Source organism: Lagopus leucura, unplaced genomic scaffold, assembly GCF_019238085.1.
Source record: "Lagopus leucura isolate 7727_CA_CO unplaced genomic scaffold, USGS_WTPT01 Super-Scaffold_100001, whole genome shotgun sequence".
NCBI lineage: Eukaryota > Metazoa > Chordata > Aves > Galliformes > Phasianidae > Lagopus > Lagopus leucura.
Genome location: NW_024962262.1, coordinates 89,294,242 through 89,309,777, shown reverse-complemented (window position 1 = coordinate 89,309,777; position 15,536 = coordinate 89,294,242). Strand labels below are relative to the sequence as shown.

Here is a 15,536-nt window from a genome sequence, read left to right as displayed (position 1 = left end):
TTTTCCTACTTTTGTCTGGAATGTAGTTTTTAAGATTAATTTTTTTCCATATTTCTGGATGCTGAGTGTTTTCTTTTGATCTTTTCTTCAGGCTGGCAAATAAGCAGGACAGAGAAGGAGCTCTGTCAGAAGCAGATGTAATTGAGACCTTATCTCTGGAAAAGCTTGTCAATGAACACAAATGTCTGTGTCAGATTGTAAGTATATTTTAAGATGCTTCATTTTCTTATGCATACGTGCTTGTAAGGAGTAGGGAATTATGACATTTAGCATAACATTGAAATGAGAAGCCTGCAATCCCAGCAACAAGAATAACGTTTATGCAAACCCTGAAGAAATTTACACCAGTTCTGTCTATTATCTTAGTTTTTCTCAGAGAAGCAAGCTTAATCCTCACAGAAACAAAGTATTTCTGCCATACGTCTTCTCCTTGTTTAAATTCTGCTAGAGTGTAATTCATTCAAGATATAAGAGGTTAAAAATCAGTGGGTACTGCAAGTTATAGGGCATTAGTGTCATGCTTGTACTGAGCTCTGCAGCCTACGTAATGCTTGCAAGGAGATAGGGGATTATGCCATATAGCATAAAAATGAAACAAGATGCCTGCAATCCCAGCAAAGATATGGTATGTACATCTGTATTTTTTTTTTTAATTTTTTTATTTTTTTCAAGCAATCTACTGTTCATCTTGACACTTGGCTTCTGAATTTGTTGAAGACATTGCTACAAAGGTTGTCACTTACCACTCCAGCTTGAAACCATATAAAAATAATGAATTAGTAATGTGGGTATATGGCAAGTTTAGTATTCCACCTTCTTGAAGAAGTAGAAAGTGAAATTTGCTTATGTTGACATTCAGGAAGGACCACTGTTCAGTTGTAATGTTTGTCTCCTTTCTGTGTTTGTCTCCTTTCTGTCCATAGTAGTCTGAGTTATCATCTGTGAAACAGTAAGAGTAAAGTAAATTAAGTATTCTAATTCCCAGCCCCGTAGACACAGTAAGATCTAGTTAATATCTGTCCTAAAATAATTACATTTTAGATGTAGTAGTCATGGTCATTTTTTAATCAACAAATCTTTTAATTCAAGTATTTGTGAGTTTTAAGTGTATAATCTTTTTGTAATTGCCACATAAATGTTTTAAGAATATTACAGATTATATAGAAACTATTGAACAATACAAAAACAAAAAATTATTTTTTTCCTATTTGGAATTTTCTTTTCCTTTGAGGACTATTATCATAACTCCTGGATGCTTTTTCACTTCAAGGAGAAGCTCACTCCTGTCCTTTCAACATGTTCCTACTAGATGTACTTAAAATCAATATTTTTAAAATTATTTTTCTGTTCCTCTTATTTCCTTATAGTCAACCACTCTTACCTCAAGCGTTGTATCAAGTATTCTAAAATAGTTTAGCAAAATTTAGCACCTGTTTTTCCAATAGATTTGCCTACTTGTGTCTCTTTGTTTATGAGAATATCATAACAAAAGTTTTATTTCAGTCAAAATGGATGTTTTACTTCACTCCTCTCCTGAATCTGAGAAATTGAAGAGGTTTGAGTTTTTCTGACAAATTCAGATACAATTTTATTAATCTCCTAAATGCTTGTGAATAACTTGAACATTTATTTCATGAACTGAAGCTAAACTGATTTCCTTGGATCTTTTTTTTCCCTATTTTACTAGATAAATATAATTTAGGCTATTATAATGCACCAGCAAGATAGAAAATACATATTTGAGTTTGATAAAATGCTTATATTCCTATGAAGATGCATAGATTGTCTGTTGAAATAGGAATATAAATAGATGTGTAAATGAATAATGGATATTATATAACTGGTGTATATGTATGTTTATTTGGATATTGACATGTAAACATTTTTCTGTGCAGCAGGTAGTATTGCCAAAGTGGGACAGGAAATACAGGAATTTGGTAGACCTGATGTGATTTGTATCTTAGCAAAAAAAACACATCTACATTTACACAATAACTAAGAAGTATGAGAAATAAATCTGCATTTAATGTTTTGCAAGCTTAAGATCAACAGTATTGGTTTGGCTGGGCCATGTATTTGGTGAAGTAATCTGAACTGCAAATAATTAAATTAATTAATTAATTTCCTTCTTATATTTACAGGAACCTTGCTCAGCTGTCATGGGCTATGGGAAAAAAAATTGATAAATCAATTAAAAAGGGTTTATATTGGCTTCTGCATATCATAGCAAAAGATTTCGATGCCTTAAATGAGCGCATCCAAAGAGATACTACAGAACAAAAGGCATATGAGGAACAAAAGAAACGAGAACGAGCTGAGCGAGTGAGAAGGATACGAGAAGAAAGGTTCATTTTCTGCTATTTCTCCTACCTCCCTTCCCTCCCTCTCTAGGATATTTGATTAATTCTTGTTCATAGAGCTTATGTGATGGATTTAAGGCTTCAAGTCAAGGCTTACCTATTAGAAGTAAGGACCTGAATGCCAAACCTTTTCTTTAAGACCTACAAATTTTTGCCTGTTTCAGTCCCTTTTTTCATGCTGGAATGAGAATTACAAAGCCATTTGTGGAATAAATTTGGTCTTGCTGATAGAACTTCACAGGATGCTAACAATAAATATATGTATATATAATCATTTAATCTTAATATATCTTCAGGTGTGTCCTAAAATAACCTTTTACTAACTTAAATGACACTTTGTAAGCCATATGTGAATATACAAGATTAAACTTTACTTGATGCTATGCCTAATAAACTTTAGGATATCCAGCCCACAAGGCACGGAGTGGACTTAACATGATTTAGGGAAGTAGGGACTCATGATCTGGCAAACCTGATCTATCTGTAGGTGTCCTTGCAAAGGTCCCTTCCAACTCAAACGATCTGAGCATTTATTAGTTTTCTTCCAAGGTCTTTTGCAGTTGTCAGCAGCCTACCAGGGTTCCGATTAGAGACTGTTGTGAACCATTTTACTGGGGAATTACCATAAAATGCTCTAAGTGCCCGTTTTCTCTCTGTCTGCCCAAAAAATGTAGAGACATGCAAGTCTGAGTTATTGTGAGAAGAAACTGTGAAGCTTCTGTGAAGTCTCTTGATTTGTGCCCTTACTTACTTGGTTTGATTTTCTCAACTTTTCTGACTCTCGCTGAAACAAATCATTTTCCCTAACTGTTACTACATGTACTGAGTAGTTTGTCAGCTGTTCTCCTTTCCGTATGTTAAGAGAATCTAGAACGATGAGAAACAAAATGTGCTAAATGCACGACTGACTTGGTGCTCATTTTTGGGCAATATTAACCGTTTACTTCCTGTTCAGAATGTCACTTCTCACTTGTGATTTTCCTCTTAAAGAAATCCAAACCACTTTTTTTGGATTAATTTGGGCGAGCAATGGCTCGGTGTGTAGCCTGATGTGGCTCTGGGCAGGCTGGTCTGGTGGTTGGCAATCCTGCATATAGGAGGGGGGTTGAAAGTAGATGATCACTGTGGTCTTTTTCAACCCAGGCCATTCTGTGATTCTACGATTCTGTGAAATACAGAAGATGTTTTAGATAGTCTGGTTTCTCAGCATGTCAATTTTCTTGAATATTGAAGTGAAATAATAGTTGTGGAAGATTAACAATGCTGATATGTCGTCATACTGCTGAACCATCAAAATCTTTGTTACAGAAGTATTCTGTCACATGTCTGATCCTTAGAAACTGCAGGCTTTCTGAAGTGCAACTTGAGCATTCTGGCACGTAACAACATGTGTTTTTACCTGTGCTATAACGTGTCTTTATGTTCTACTGATGTTAGCCTGTTACTATGATTTTTGTAGAATGTGTTTTCCAAAATAGAGAAAGATGCTGTAAAAATCAACTGGCATATCCTGGAGGATGAGTCAGATGACCTAATAACTGGTCTCTATTTTGTAAAATTTATGACCTGGCTACTTGATAATTCTTTGTTCATCTTTCTCCTCTATCCACAAAACACACTATAACAACAACAAAATAATATCAACTAAAAAGGGAAAGAGAAGAAGGAAGAAGTGTACATGATGAGGAGGACCCTGAGCCTGGGAATTCTGAAAACCCTTTCCAGCCTATAGCTGCAGTAATCTCTGAGGTATGGGAATATGTGGAAATCTGGATCATTTTAGACCTTCTAACAAATGTCTGAGAGGTAATAAGAAAAGTGGTTTCTTTGAAAGAATTGCTCTAAGTCAGTACACACACCACTTTTTTTTTTTTTTTTTAATCTTGGCAGTCTTGTTTTCTGTGCAACAAATCAATGCTTTCTTGTTAAGAAAATTCCCTAGTATTGGTTTAAGGGGGAAAAAATTGAAGACACAGTAAAATAATCACACTGTGTAAAAACTTGATTGAAAATATTTCCTGATTAAACTATTGGACATTCAGGACTGGAAAATATTCCAAGTCTGCCAATTTCTTGTAAAGAGTTTTAGTGTTGTAGTTACTTAGATAGAATCTTCCTGCCTGCTTCAACTTCTTAGATTTCTCAGCATAACCTGTTGTTTTCTATTGAAAATTAAGACTGGAAAAAAATTTGCTTAGGACTATTGTTCTTGTATATATATGTAGTGTCTTTTCTTCCTCATCTAACCAAAAAATAAAAACAATGCAAGAAAACAGGCTGTAAAGTTCTGTCACTCATATGTAAGTGGATGTCAAGATATAAATATGAAGATAATTTCTTTTGCTGTAAGTCCCTTGTCTTTTTTTTCTTCTTGTGCCACTCCAGGTGGCGTAATGGAGATGTTGCCTTCTTCAGTTATTATCTGAAAAGTTTGTATGCTATATCTGAGACTTAAAAAAAAAAAAAAAAAAAAAAAAGTACTTCAGGAAAATTTCCTTGTATCATTAGTTTACAGCATTAAAAGTTATAAAAACAAATTAAGATATTATCATTATTATTATTATTAGAATGAAAAACAAATTGAGAAGGAAAAGAAGCGGCAAAGGTTGGAGACTGAAAAGGCGACTGTTGTTTCAGCATCTCGAACAGAACAGGAACAAGTGGATGCTCAGCAATTATCAATTAACGGTAGTCAAAAAACAAATGATACCAGACTAGAAACATGCAATTCTACTACTGCACAACATTTGCAGCATGAAGAAAATGAGCAGCAAACCTCAGAAAGCCTTGACTCAGGTAACTCCGCTTCCTTCTAATGTTATTTTTCACACATTTCTTCCCTATGTCTGCATTGCTTTTCAAGATGCTACATGTTAATTGAATCTATTCAAAGCACACCATTCAGTTATTGAACTGAAAGATCTACTTTTAAAAAGTGTGTATTTGCTAGTTTGACTGATAATACTAGACGGAATGGCCTCAAGTTGTGCCAGGGGAAATTCAGGTTGGACGTTAGGAAATCCTTCTTCTCTGAGAGAGTGGTCAGGCACTGGAACAGGCTGCCCAGGGAGGTGGTGGAGTCACAGTCCCTGAAGGTGTTCAAGAAATGTTTAAATGTTGTACTGAGGGACATGTTTTTGAGGGAAATATTGGTGGCATGTGGATGGTTGAACTGGATAATCTTGGAGGTCTTTTCCAAACTTGGTGATTCTATGATTCTGTGATTACAGCTGAAACTGAGTCCTTTGTTATCATAATCTAATATGTGATCCAGTTGCCATCGCTACCAAGCTAAGATGAATTTGTTTATTAAAATGTAGAGTTTGCATATATTTTATGCTTACAGTAACAAAGTGTGCTGTGTACATTGCACATTTCACAAACTTTTGTTGTATTGTGCAAATCTAGACCAAAAACGCTCATGCATCTCACCCCAGTGATCATATTAAAAGATGATTTAACATGTTCTCTGAATATAACCATGTGGTATGTAATTATATATTCATTTAATTATTTCTGTTCCGTATAGATAACAGTAAGAAGAAAAATAAAAAAAACAAATTAAAAAGAGGCCACAGAGTAGAACCCATTAATGGAGATGATGCAGTTCCCCCAAATCCTACACCACCACCAGCTCTTCCACCAGGTAAACGTACTAATAAGCAATAACTGATGTCTCAATCTGTGGTTTTTAAACTTTTAAAATATTTATCTGTCAATGATGAAACTGGTATGCACACAGAGATATACTGCCAAAACTTCTTTAAGAAATCTCTGATGTAGTTTCCCACTTCACAATCTGAAGTTTTAGCAGTATTGATTTCATTCATACCACGGGGAGAAGTTGTTATTTTTACATGCACAGGAAAGGAGTCAGACTAATATCAGTGGGTAATCAAAATATCAGTGTTTTTAAGGGTAGATCATTTTATTTTAAAATTATCTAAGTGGAATTCATCAAATGTATAATGCGTTTTTTTTTTCCATTCCTAAATGCTTTGAATTCTCCAAAAAGAGACTGGTGTCCATAAATTTTCTCAGAATCAAGTAGAGATGTATTTTGACAGTTTTTGTTTTTCTTTAGTTGGATGGGGAACTCCTAAACTTAATAGACTTCGAAAACTCGAGCCTCTTGGTGAAACACATCATACTGGTAATTTAAAACATTTTGGGTTTTGAACTTTCTTAAAGCATTCTCCACTGTTTGTTTGCTTCTACAGTCATTTCATTCTTCTTTTTTTTTTTTTTTTTTTAAATTTTCAATGTCAGTTTTCTTTGACCAAAAGCTAACCCTATAATTTAGTTGAAAGCATCTTTTTGATTTTTCAAATCTCATATCTTTTTTCCCTCTTTTTTTTTTTTTGGACCAAAGATGTAAGTTCTTTCAGATCCCCTTGCAAAATTTAACATTGTATGGGATGTTAAAAGCTAGTTGTTATTTGTTCAAACAGAATGAACCTAAATATTATAAAAATGCATATTATAGACAGTACTAGGATAGTTACTTTAAGTGTGCAAACACATACTTCATTCAGGATATAAGTGGGTAAACCATACATTCTTAGTTTTAGATGAAAAAGTCTTCATTTTTCTTATGGTTTTTATTTTTCAGTTTTTCAAAAAACATGAAGACATTTGGAGTAGTATGAGAGGAGGATAAGCATACTAAAGCAATGGACACACTTGATCAAAGAAAACATTAATTCAGGAGTTTATAGAGAAAAGAGATCAGGTTTAATCCTTGAATTAATCGTTTCAAGTCATGGTTAAGGTCATGTGATACAGCACCATGTGGACATACCTGCCGAATTTCTGAAGCAACAGAATGTGCAGCTTCTCTGCCAAAGGATAACCAACACACAAATAATCAAAAGTTGGCTAAAGGAGAATTAAAATCTCTGAGACTACACATTTATTTTCCAAAGGAACGTACATAAAATGTAGTCTTTAGTCTGCGTTTCAGAAAATTTTAATCACAAAGCCATCTTTCTGCTTTTTTTTTTTTTTTTTTTTTTTTTTTTTAAGGAATGTAGAGAAAAGAAGGCAAGACAGAAAATCCAGATGGAGAGGTAGGGAGGGAAAGAAAGGGAAGGGGTGATAATTGTGGGTTTTTTTAATTTTTTTTTTTTTAACTCAGTCTATGCCTAAGGGAGGTGTCACATTTTGTAGGAAAAGCATGGGTGGACAAGGAAGAATAAAAAAAAAATTAAGCTAGTTTCTCTACTCACAGGTGTGTAAGATCAGTGACCTGAGACCTGTGCTTCTTTAGTTTATTTGTAAAATAGAAACAGTAATGAAAATATTTTGGGATCTAAAGATAGAAAACACATCGGTAAGGGAACAGTCTAATGACCAGAGGTAACCACTGAGGTCAGAGGAAACTTAGAGCGCTCAGCAGTTTGCAGATTAAAAATGTCGCCTGGGCTTCTGCCAGAGATTTGTTTTGTCAGAAGTTTTGTTAATAACAGAAACAGCATAGAGCAGTAACATGTATTTCTTGAGCTATTTCAGCCTTTTTTTTTTTTCTTTTTTTTTCTTTTTTTTTTTTTTTTTTTGTTATTTCCAACATGGTGAAAGCTAAAAGTTATTTTCAGTAACCTGCTATGTATGAGTCAGTATGGACTCTGAATGGATACTCTTTCAATGAACACTGAAAAAATCTTCACTTTCTCTTTAATTGGATGCTAAAGAAAAACAAAAAAAAGCTTATGTCATTAGACTCTCTCTTTCTTCATCTTTTTTGAACATTGCCATTTTACTCTGAATAAGAATTTCATGCTAATGGCCATTTTAATAGTGGACTTCACACCTATAAATACTGTTACTTTTTCAGCAACTGCTTTCTTTGGCTCAGGGGAGCGGAGTTCCTAGTGCTCATCACTACTGTTGATGACAGAGGTGTAGAAGGCATAAAACATATCTGCTTTATCTTTGTCACTGTTTATGAAGTGACCATCCCCATCACAGAGTGAACCAATGTTATCTCTGGTCCTTCTTTTGCTGTTAAAATATTTTTTAAAGCCCTCTTTGTTGTCCCTCACAGTACATTAGCCACACAATTTTCTCTCTAGAATGGATAACAACAGTTTTTCCAGCCTCACTTCCAGTGGCAATATACCTTCTTTTTCCACCTATGCTCTATAAGAATCTCCTTGCTTAGACAAGCCAGCCTTCTTTCCTGCCTACATGACTTCCAACATATTGTAATTGCTTATTCCTGTGCTCTTAAGAAGTGGTACTTAAAAAATGTCCAGCATTGATGGACACCAAGGCCTTCAAATAGTTTACTAGGGGACCTTGCCAAGTAGTTCACTGAGCAGCCTGAACCCTGCTCTCTCCATATCCAGGATTGAAATTTTAATGTCAATTTTCCTCCAATCATAAAAGATTTTAGATTCAACTACTTCACGGTCGCTATGGCCAAGATGGCCATCATTTGCCACTTCACCCATGGGACCCTCTCTGTTTGCAAGCAACAAAACTAGGAGAGGACTTTGCCGAATTGGCTCCCTTAGAACCAGTATCATGAAGTTATCAAGATATTTTAGGAATCTCCTGTACCTGTTTCTGTCAGCTGTGTGGTATTCCCAGTGAACATCTGGCAAGTTGAAGTCACCCTTTAGGACGAGGGTGGATGACCTAGAGGTATCTCTTAGTTCCTTGAAGAACAGTTCCTCAACATCATCATCCTGGCTCGGAGGCCTATAGCAGAATTCCACACTGATAGTTGCTTTATTTGCTTCACCCTTCATCCTTACCCAATCCATCCCGTCCCTCACACACAGCCATCTCCTGCCTCATCTGCCATCCTTGTCCCTGCTGAAGAGCCCAGAACTGTCCATTGTGATATACTGATCACACAACTCTTCCCACTACGCTCCACATCTGTTGATTATGTTGTAGTTCTGGGATTGAGCCAAGGCTCCTAGCTTGATTTCATGATAATTGATGGCAAGTGTCTTGAAGACGCAATTTTTGATGAAGGCTTATAGGTTTTTGGTTTTTGGATTTTGTTTTTTTTTAATTTCCTTCAGCTGAGACTTTGATAAGGCTTTATTTCTTTTGAGATTTTAAGTATTTAAGTTAAAGACTGCATTTAAAAGTTCAGTGACCTTTGTTTCTGCACAGAGATTATTTTCAGGAGTACATTCAAAGTCCATGTCCAAGAGCATATATAACTGAATCATTTGATAGCTTTTCAATATACGTCAAGAAACCAGCCCTCTTATGCTTCAAAACAAGTTTTTATATTGTTTGTTTATGCTAGTCAATGAAAAGACACAGGAATAGATGTTTCCCAGAATTCGTGTATAATCTAGTGTAAGGTTTATGACTTCAGGATAGCAGTTATTTCTTTGCTTCTGTATTATTACTATTTTTTTAAGTGAGGCAGAGATGTAGAATCATAGAATCGCTCAGGTTGGAAAAGACCTTAAAGATCATCAAATCCAACCACAACCTAACCATACCACCCTAACTAATAACCCTCTGCTAAATCATGTCCCTGAGCACCACATCCAAACAGTTTTTAAATATATCCAGGGATGGTGACTCAATCACCTCCTGGGGAGCCTATTCCAGTGCTTAACAACACTTTCTGTAAAGAAAGGGTTTTTCCTGATACCCAACCTAAACTTACCCTGGTGCAACTTGAGGCCGTTTCCCCTCGTCCTGTCACCTCTCACCAGTGAGAAGAGACCAATCCCACTCTCACTGTAAGCACCTTTCAGATATTGGAAGAGAGCAATAAGGTCTCCCCTCAGCCTCCTCTTCCCCTGACTAAACAGCCCCAGTTCCTTCAGTCTCTCCTCATAGGGCACATTCTCCAAGCCCTTCACAAGCCTTGTTGCCTTCTTTTGACCTGCTCCAGCACCTCAATGTCCTTTCTGTACTGAGGTGCCCAAAACTGAACACAGTTCTAGTACTGGTATTGCTGCAGAAATACACAAAACTAGTGTAGTATGAGGTAAAAACAACAATGCAAAGGTCTGTTTTTAATGCAAGGTGTTATCAGAGATGTAAATCCATCTTAATAATTTAATGTGCAAACTTAAAATTGTGTTCGTTATTGGGCTATGTAGGACATAGATTGTGTCATTTTGTGTCATTCTTAGCAGAGAACGTTGTGCTGGATGTTTAAGGCAAAGTTAACAAGCAGTATAGTAAACTATTTCAATCTTTAATTAGTTACTTCCACTAAGGACTGCAATTTTTCCTGTCATGGTAATGATTCTAGCGCAACACTTGGTAGTATCTGTTTATTGCCACTAGAGAATGCATTTGCAGGAATGATGAACCTGTCTTACGTATAATAGGAGCTAAAATTGTCTGCCAGTCCTTAAGTTGTCTGCCAGACCTCGAAGAGCTGACAGTAATAAAACATCCATTGTGCAGGTTTTCATCTACCCTGCAATCATTTTTAGCAGTTCTGTTGCTTTTCAGATGTTGATGGAATACTGAGTTAGTTCCATTAAAGTCAAGGGATTCCAAGAGTACAGAAGTTTGCTTATGCATTTTGCTTATGCAGTGATAGCTAAAAGCTTGATCCTACACACATGTATACATATTCTTAGATTCTTAGAGCAACGTAATACAACTTGTTTTTGTTAGCTTTAGCTCGGAAATGCAGTTTTAATTCAAGTTATTTCATGTTTAGAACAAGTGTAATACAGCTTTTATTGGAAAACTATGCTCTCTTAAAGTTGAATTTTGTGTTTGGTGGCGTGTTGTTAAATCTTTGCTGGGGAGGAAATTGTCCATGTAACTGAAGTTGAGATTTGAATAATTCAAAAAGCTACTTAGTTTTTCTTTTTGATACCTGCCTCCTCTTACCATCTTTTTTTTTTTTTTTTCTTTTTTTTTTTTCTTTTTTTTTCTTTTTTTTCCTTTTGTGAAACATTTTGTATGTACCTCTCTGCATGACCTGTCTCTTGTTTCTTTTTTCTTTTGTATCACTAGCAAATATTTAAGGATGATGCTTATTCTCTTCTGGTGTACTTAATAGCTTTGAAGGTACTTAATAGTTTTGAATGATTTTCCTCCTTTAAATTCCTTTATTGGAAACAGGTAATGTTACACCTATATCTAAAAATTCATAATATAGTTCTTCTAGAAAATTAGTATCCTTTTCAAGATAGATGCCATGCATAAAAGGAAACAAAATTTTGGGTGCTACTTAGTGTTACTGTCACTTAAAACTTGATTGCAACAGCTGCACTGAATACACCAAAATTCAAATTTTATACTTCATTTTCTCTGTTGCCAGTTCTATACTTTGCATGTTTCATGCTCTATATTTAGGATCATAGAATCATAGAATGGCCTGGGTTGAAAAGGACCACAATGATCATCCAGTTTCAACCCCCCTGCTGTGTGCAGGGTCACCAACCACCAGACCAGGCTGCCCAGAGCCACATCCAGCCTGGCCTTGAATGCCTCCAAGGATGGGGCATCCACAGCCTCCTTGGGCAACCTGGTCCAGTGTGTCACCATGCTCTCAGTGAAAAACTTCCTCCTAATATCTAACCTAAACCTTCCCTGTCTCAGTTTAAAACCATTCCTCTTTGTCCTATCACTATCCACCCTTATAAACAGTCGTTTACAGGATGTTTGTAGATTACTTCTGGACGTGATCTTCCAAGTGCTGATGCATGTTTAACAAAATGTAATTAAATGTGGTTTTTTTGGACATTACACCAGCAGCTGTTAGCACTATGCCTGAAAGTTGCTTTGTAGGAATTAGCTCTAAACATGTCAGCTATGGAAACAACATTTGGCCTTATTTAAACAGTTTATTAAGCAAAGGAGATGGTAAACATCCATTTAATGTGTTTTTCTTCTCTGGCATTTTTTATACAGATTTCTATGGAAAACCTCTGCCACCATTAACTGTACGCCAAAGACCAAACAGTGATGCCCATGATGTCACTGCTTAACTGGATCCCAGATAACAATGAAAAAGCATGGTCAAGAAATTGTATTGTAAAATGGGTTTTGTCCATGAATGAAAATTTTTAAAATGACAGTCTATGAGCTTCTTGCAAAGTAAAAATTTGGTAACAGTTAAACACAGAGTTCATTCTATTCTACTTTGTCATTTACTTTTCACATCACCAGCACTTCAGGGTGAAGAAAGCATGAAAGCAAGGAAGATCTGTGTTTTCATGGAAGCTCCTATGAACACAGTACGGAATACATGTTGGGTTTACTTGTGAAAATCCATAGCTATAAACCCGAAGAAAAATACCTTCAAGATGATAAAATATTGGATTGTATGTTCTCTTTGACACCTTTCACCAGGTGCTGTGCAGTGGTTGATACTTTTGCAGCTAATAAATGGTTCTAATGCATTTTTTTTATGTATGTTAGGGTGAATATAGGCAGGTTAAACAACAAATATCAAGTATATTTTTCTAACTTTTTATAAAATTATTTGAAAATATATGTGGATTTTCCTACCTACTATCAATAAAAACAACACCCAGAAAGCATTAGAAAGCTGATACCTAAATACATGCAAGTAAAATGTGTTTGGCTTAACATTTTTCTTACAGTAGCAATATCTCTTATTAGGGATTACATTACCTTTATTACTTATTTCTGGCAATCTGAAGGGAGGTAGGTAGAAAGGGAACTTTAATGTAAATACATTTTTTACAAAATTAAGCTATTTGAATCGCCTGATTTTTTTCTTATACATTGTTTTAGTTTTGTTAACTGAGTTGGGTGTAGGTAATAAGTTCAGTTTGAAAAATAGAGCTGAATATTGTTTTGTCTGTTACAACATACAATAAAATTGCACACTGTGAAAGTTTTGCACTAATTCAGTCATCAGTTCTGATGAAAAACTGAATCATCCAATATGCGTTTAAGCTCCAGCACTTTTTAATCTCATTAACAGTAAAATGCCATCTTGAAAATAAAAGAATCTCCAGAATTTTAAGAAGTTATATAATGTCCCTGTGTAGTGTTTTAATTTTACATTTAAGAAGATCAAATACAAGGAATATGTAAAACAGGTTAGAAATGGTTATGTTACGTTTTCACTGACATGCTCTATATGCCGTCTTTCCTTTTACTTCCGAGGCAACCATTGGTATATTATACAAAAGTATATAGCCGTGCCACTTAGTTACAAGGACAGAACCCTTATTCAGAGTCTTTTTAAGAAGTGCTCTTTGCTGATTTTCCATTCTGCTCTCAGTTTTCCATAAAGTGATATTATTTAATGATTGGAGAAGAAATTACATTAATGTGATGCATTCTGCACTTTGACATTAGAAATCTTTGCTGCATACCCGCAGTGTCAGTAAGTTACACAAATAAGTATACCATATTGAAATGACATGAGTAATTAAGATTTTAAGAGTATGTTTGAGTGGAAAAAAGAATCAGTCTTAAAAATATGAAGTTTGAATTGGGTAGAGAGGAGTATTCCAGGCTTGCAAATTTGGCAGACAGACAAAACAATTTGTATGTGACTGTCAGAATGAGAATACTTTTCTTATATTCTAATAGTGTATTATGGTTCAGTTTGATGATTTGAGAGACTTAGTCATTTTCACTTCAAACAAACATGATATTTACTGGAGGAAGGATTGAATATTTTTTTATAAGTGCAATCCCAATCTTAACCAATTTTAATCTGTTACCACTTCATTATTTTGGCTTCATTATTTTGACTCCATTTTTGCTTTTTTTTTTTTTTTTTTTTTTTACAGTTTCAGTTTCTAGAAATGCATTGCCCTTTTATATTAACACTAATAAAAAATAAATTAATTGAAGTCTTTATTAAAAAAATAAAGCTAAATACTGCTGTGGAAACAAAATTTGAGAAACTAAAAGGTAAGATGTTGTTACTTATGTGTGAAATGTGTGCTAAGCGTCTTATGTGTGTGGACACGTGTATCAGTTTTGTTTCTGCTTTTAAAATAATCTGTACCAATAAATGACCAAAGTACTGAAAATGTTTCATACCGTTTTGTTTATAAAAATGTATTGACCACAGCAGCTTTTTCTTTTTTTATGTTACTTTTTTATTTGCTCAAGATTGTATTTATACCCACACTAAAACTAATGTACAGCATCAACATTTCCCACATTATCATAATTTTTATTTTTGAGGCAAAAATAGTCAAAAATATTTTATGTCTACAAGCCTCATTTGCATTGCTAGTATATAAAGCTCTAAATTTTAAAAGCAAATGTAGTTTGGAGATGTTTATCCTAAGATAGAAGAACTTCCCCCCTTCAGATAAACTGTTTCCTTACCCAGGATTGCTCTTGGCAACTGCTCTGTGGTAACAAGACCTGCACTTCTTACAAAACTTAGGGAAATAGGCCATGGAAAGGTTGATGTTCTGTCTGTACGCCTCACTGAATATGAATTTAACATAACTTCAAGTTATTTTCCTCTTGGGCTACTGGAATGACTGAGGTTGAGGGAAGTGCAGAGTGAGAACTGTAAGGTGTGCTTCCCTCATCCCACAACTTCCTCCTTCATCCTGGACTCTCCACATAAAGCCTTTCTCAGGCACATAAATAGCACAGTACTAATTACACTCCATGACTGTAGGGCAGGTATTGAGCATGGTACTGATCACACTTAATGCCTCACTAAGGCAGGCTTGTGGTTTGTGTTATTGGCAAAGTACAATTCAACTGTATGTATTTTCTTGCGTATGTTAGTAATAGGACTTGGCAGAACTACAGCTGCAGAGAACTGTACTTTTAGACCAGCTTTATTTCATATCTGGTGGTACAACTCATCTATTAAAAACCGTTCTGGTTTCCTTTCAATTGAGTATGCAGGAACACTCCATTTCACCCACTGGCTCCTCAGGATATTGATTGAAACACTTTAAACTAGCTTTGAAGTTTGACGATCATTTGCATGAGGTGAGCATGAATGTTCCTAGTCTTCATTAGTCAGTGCCTGAAACTCAAATATTTATTTGGCGCTCTTGCCTTTACCTTTGCACCCCTTTCCATTCTGTTTTTTAGAGTCCAGTGTAAGTGCAGAGGAGCTGCACAAGCAGTCATTAGCAAAGAGCCCTGCTAGAGGAACTTGCTGTTTCCAAATTGCTCTTACTGAAGAAGTCAGTGTACTGGTTTAAGTGGGCCACAGCAACAACAGCAAAAGCAGGCTAAAAGAACTAACTGATGTCCTTCCTCACA

General features: G+C 35.3%; 1 protein-coding gene across 1 annotated transcript in view; it reads left to right on the top strand.

Moving 5' to 3' along the window:
- The window catches only part of ARL13B (ADP ribosylation factor like GTPase 13B), a 44,841-nt gene extending 30,515 nt beyond the window's left edge, over positions 1-14,326 (top strand). The window contains 8 exon segments of the mRNA XM_042867610.1: positions 92-197; positions 2,142-2,168; positions 2,170-2,345; positions 4,013-4,109; positions 4,928-5,156; positions 5,890-6,006; positions 6,445-6,513; positions 12,219-14,326. Coding sequence (XP_042723544.1) covers positions 92-197; positions 2,142-2,168; positions 2,170-2,345; positions 4,013-4,109; positions 4,928-5,156; positions 5,890-6,006; positions 6,445-6,513; positions 12,219-12,295 — 898 coding nt within the window. The 3' untranslated portion in view covers positions 12,296-14,326.
- The last annotated feature ends 1,210 nt before the right edge of the window (positions 14,327-15,536 follow it).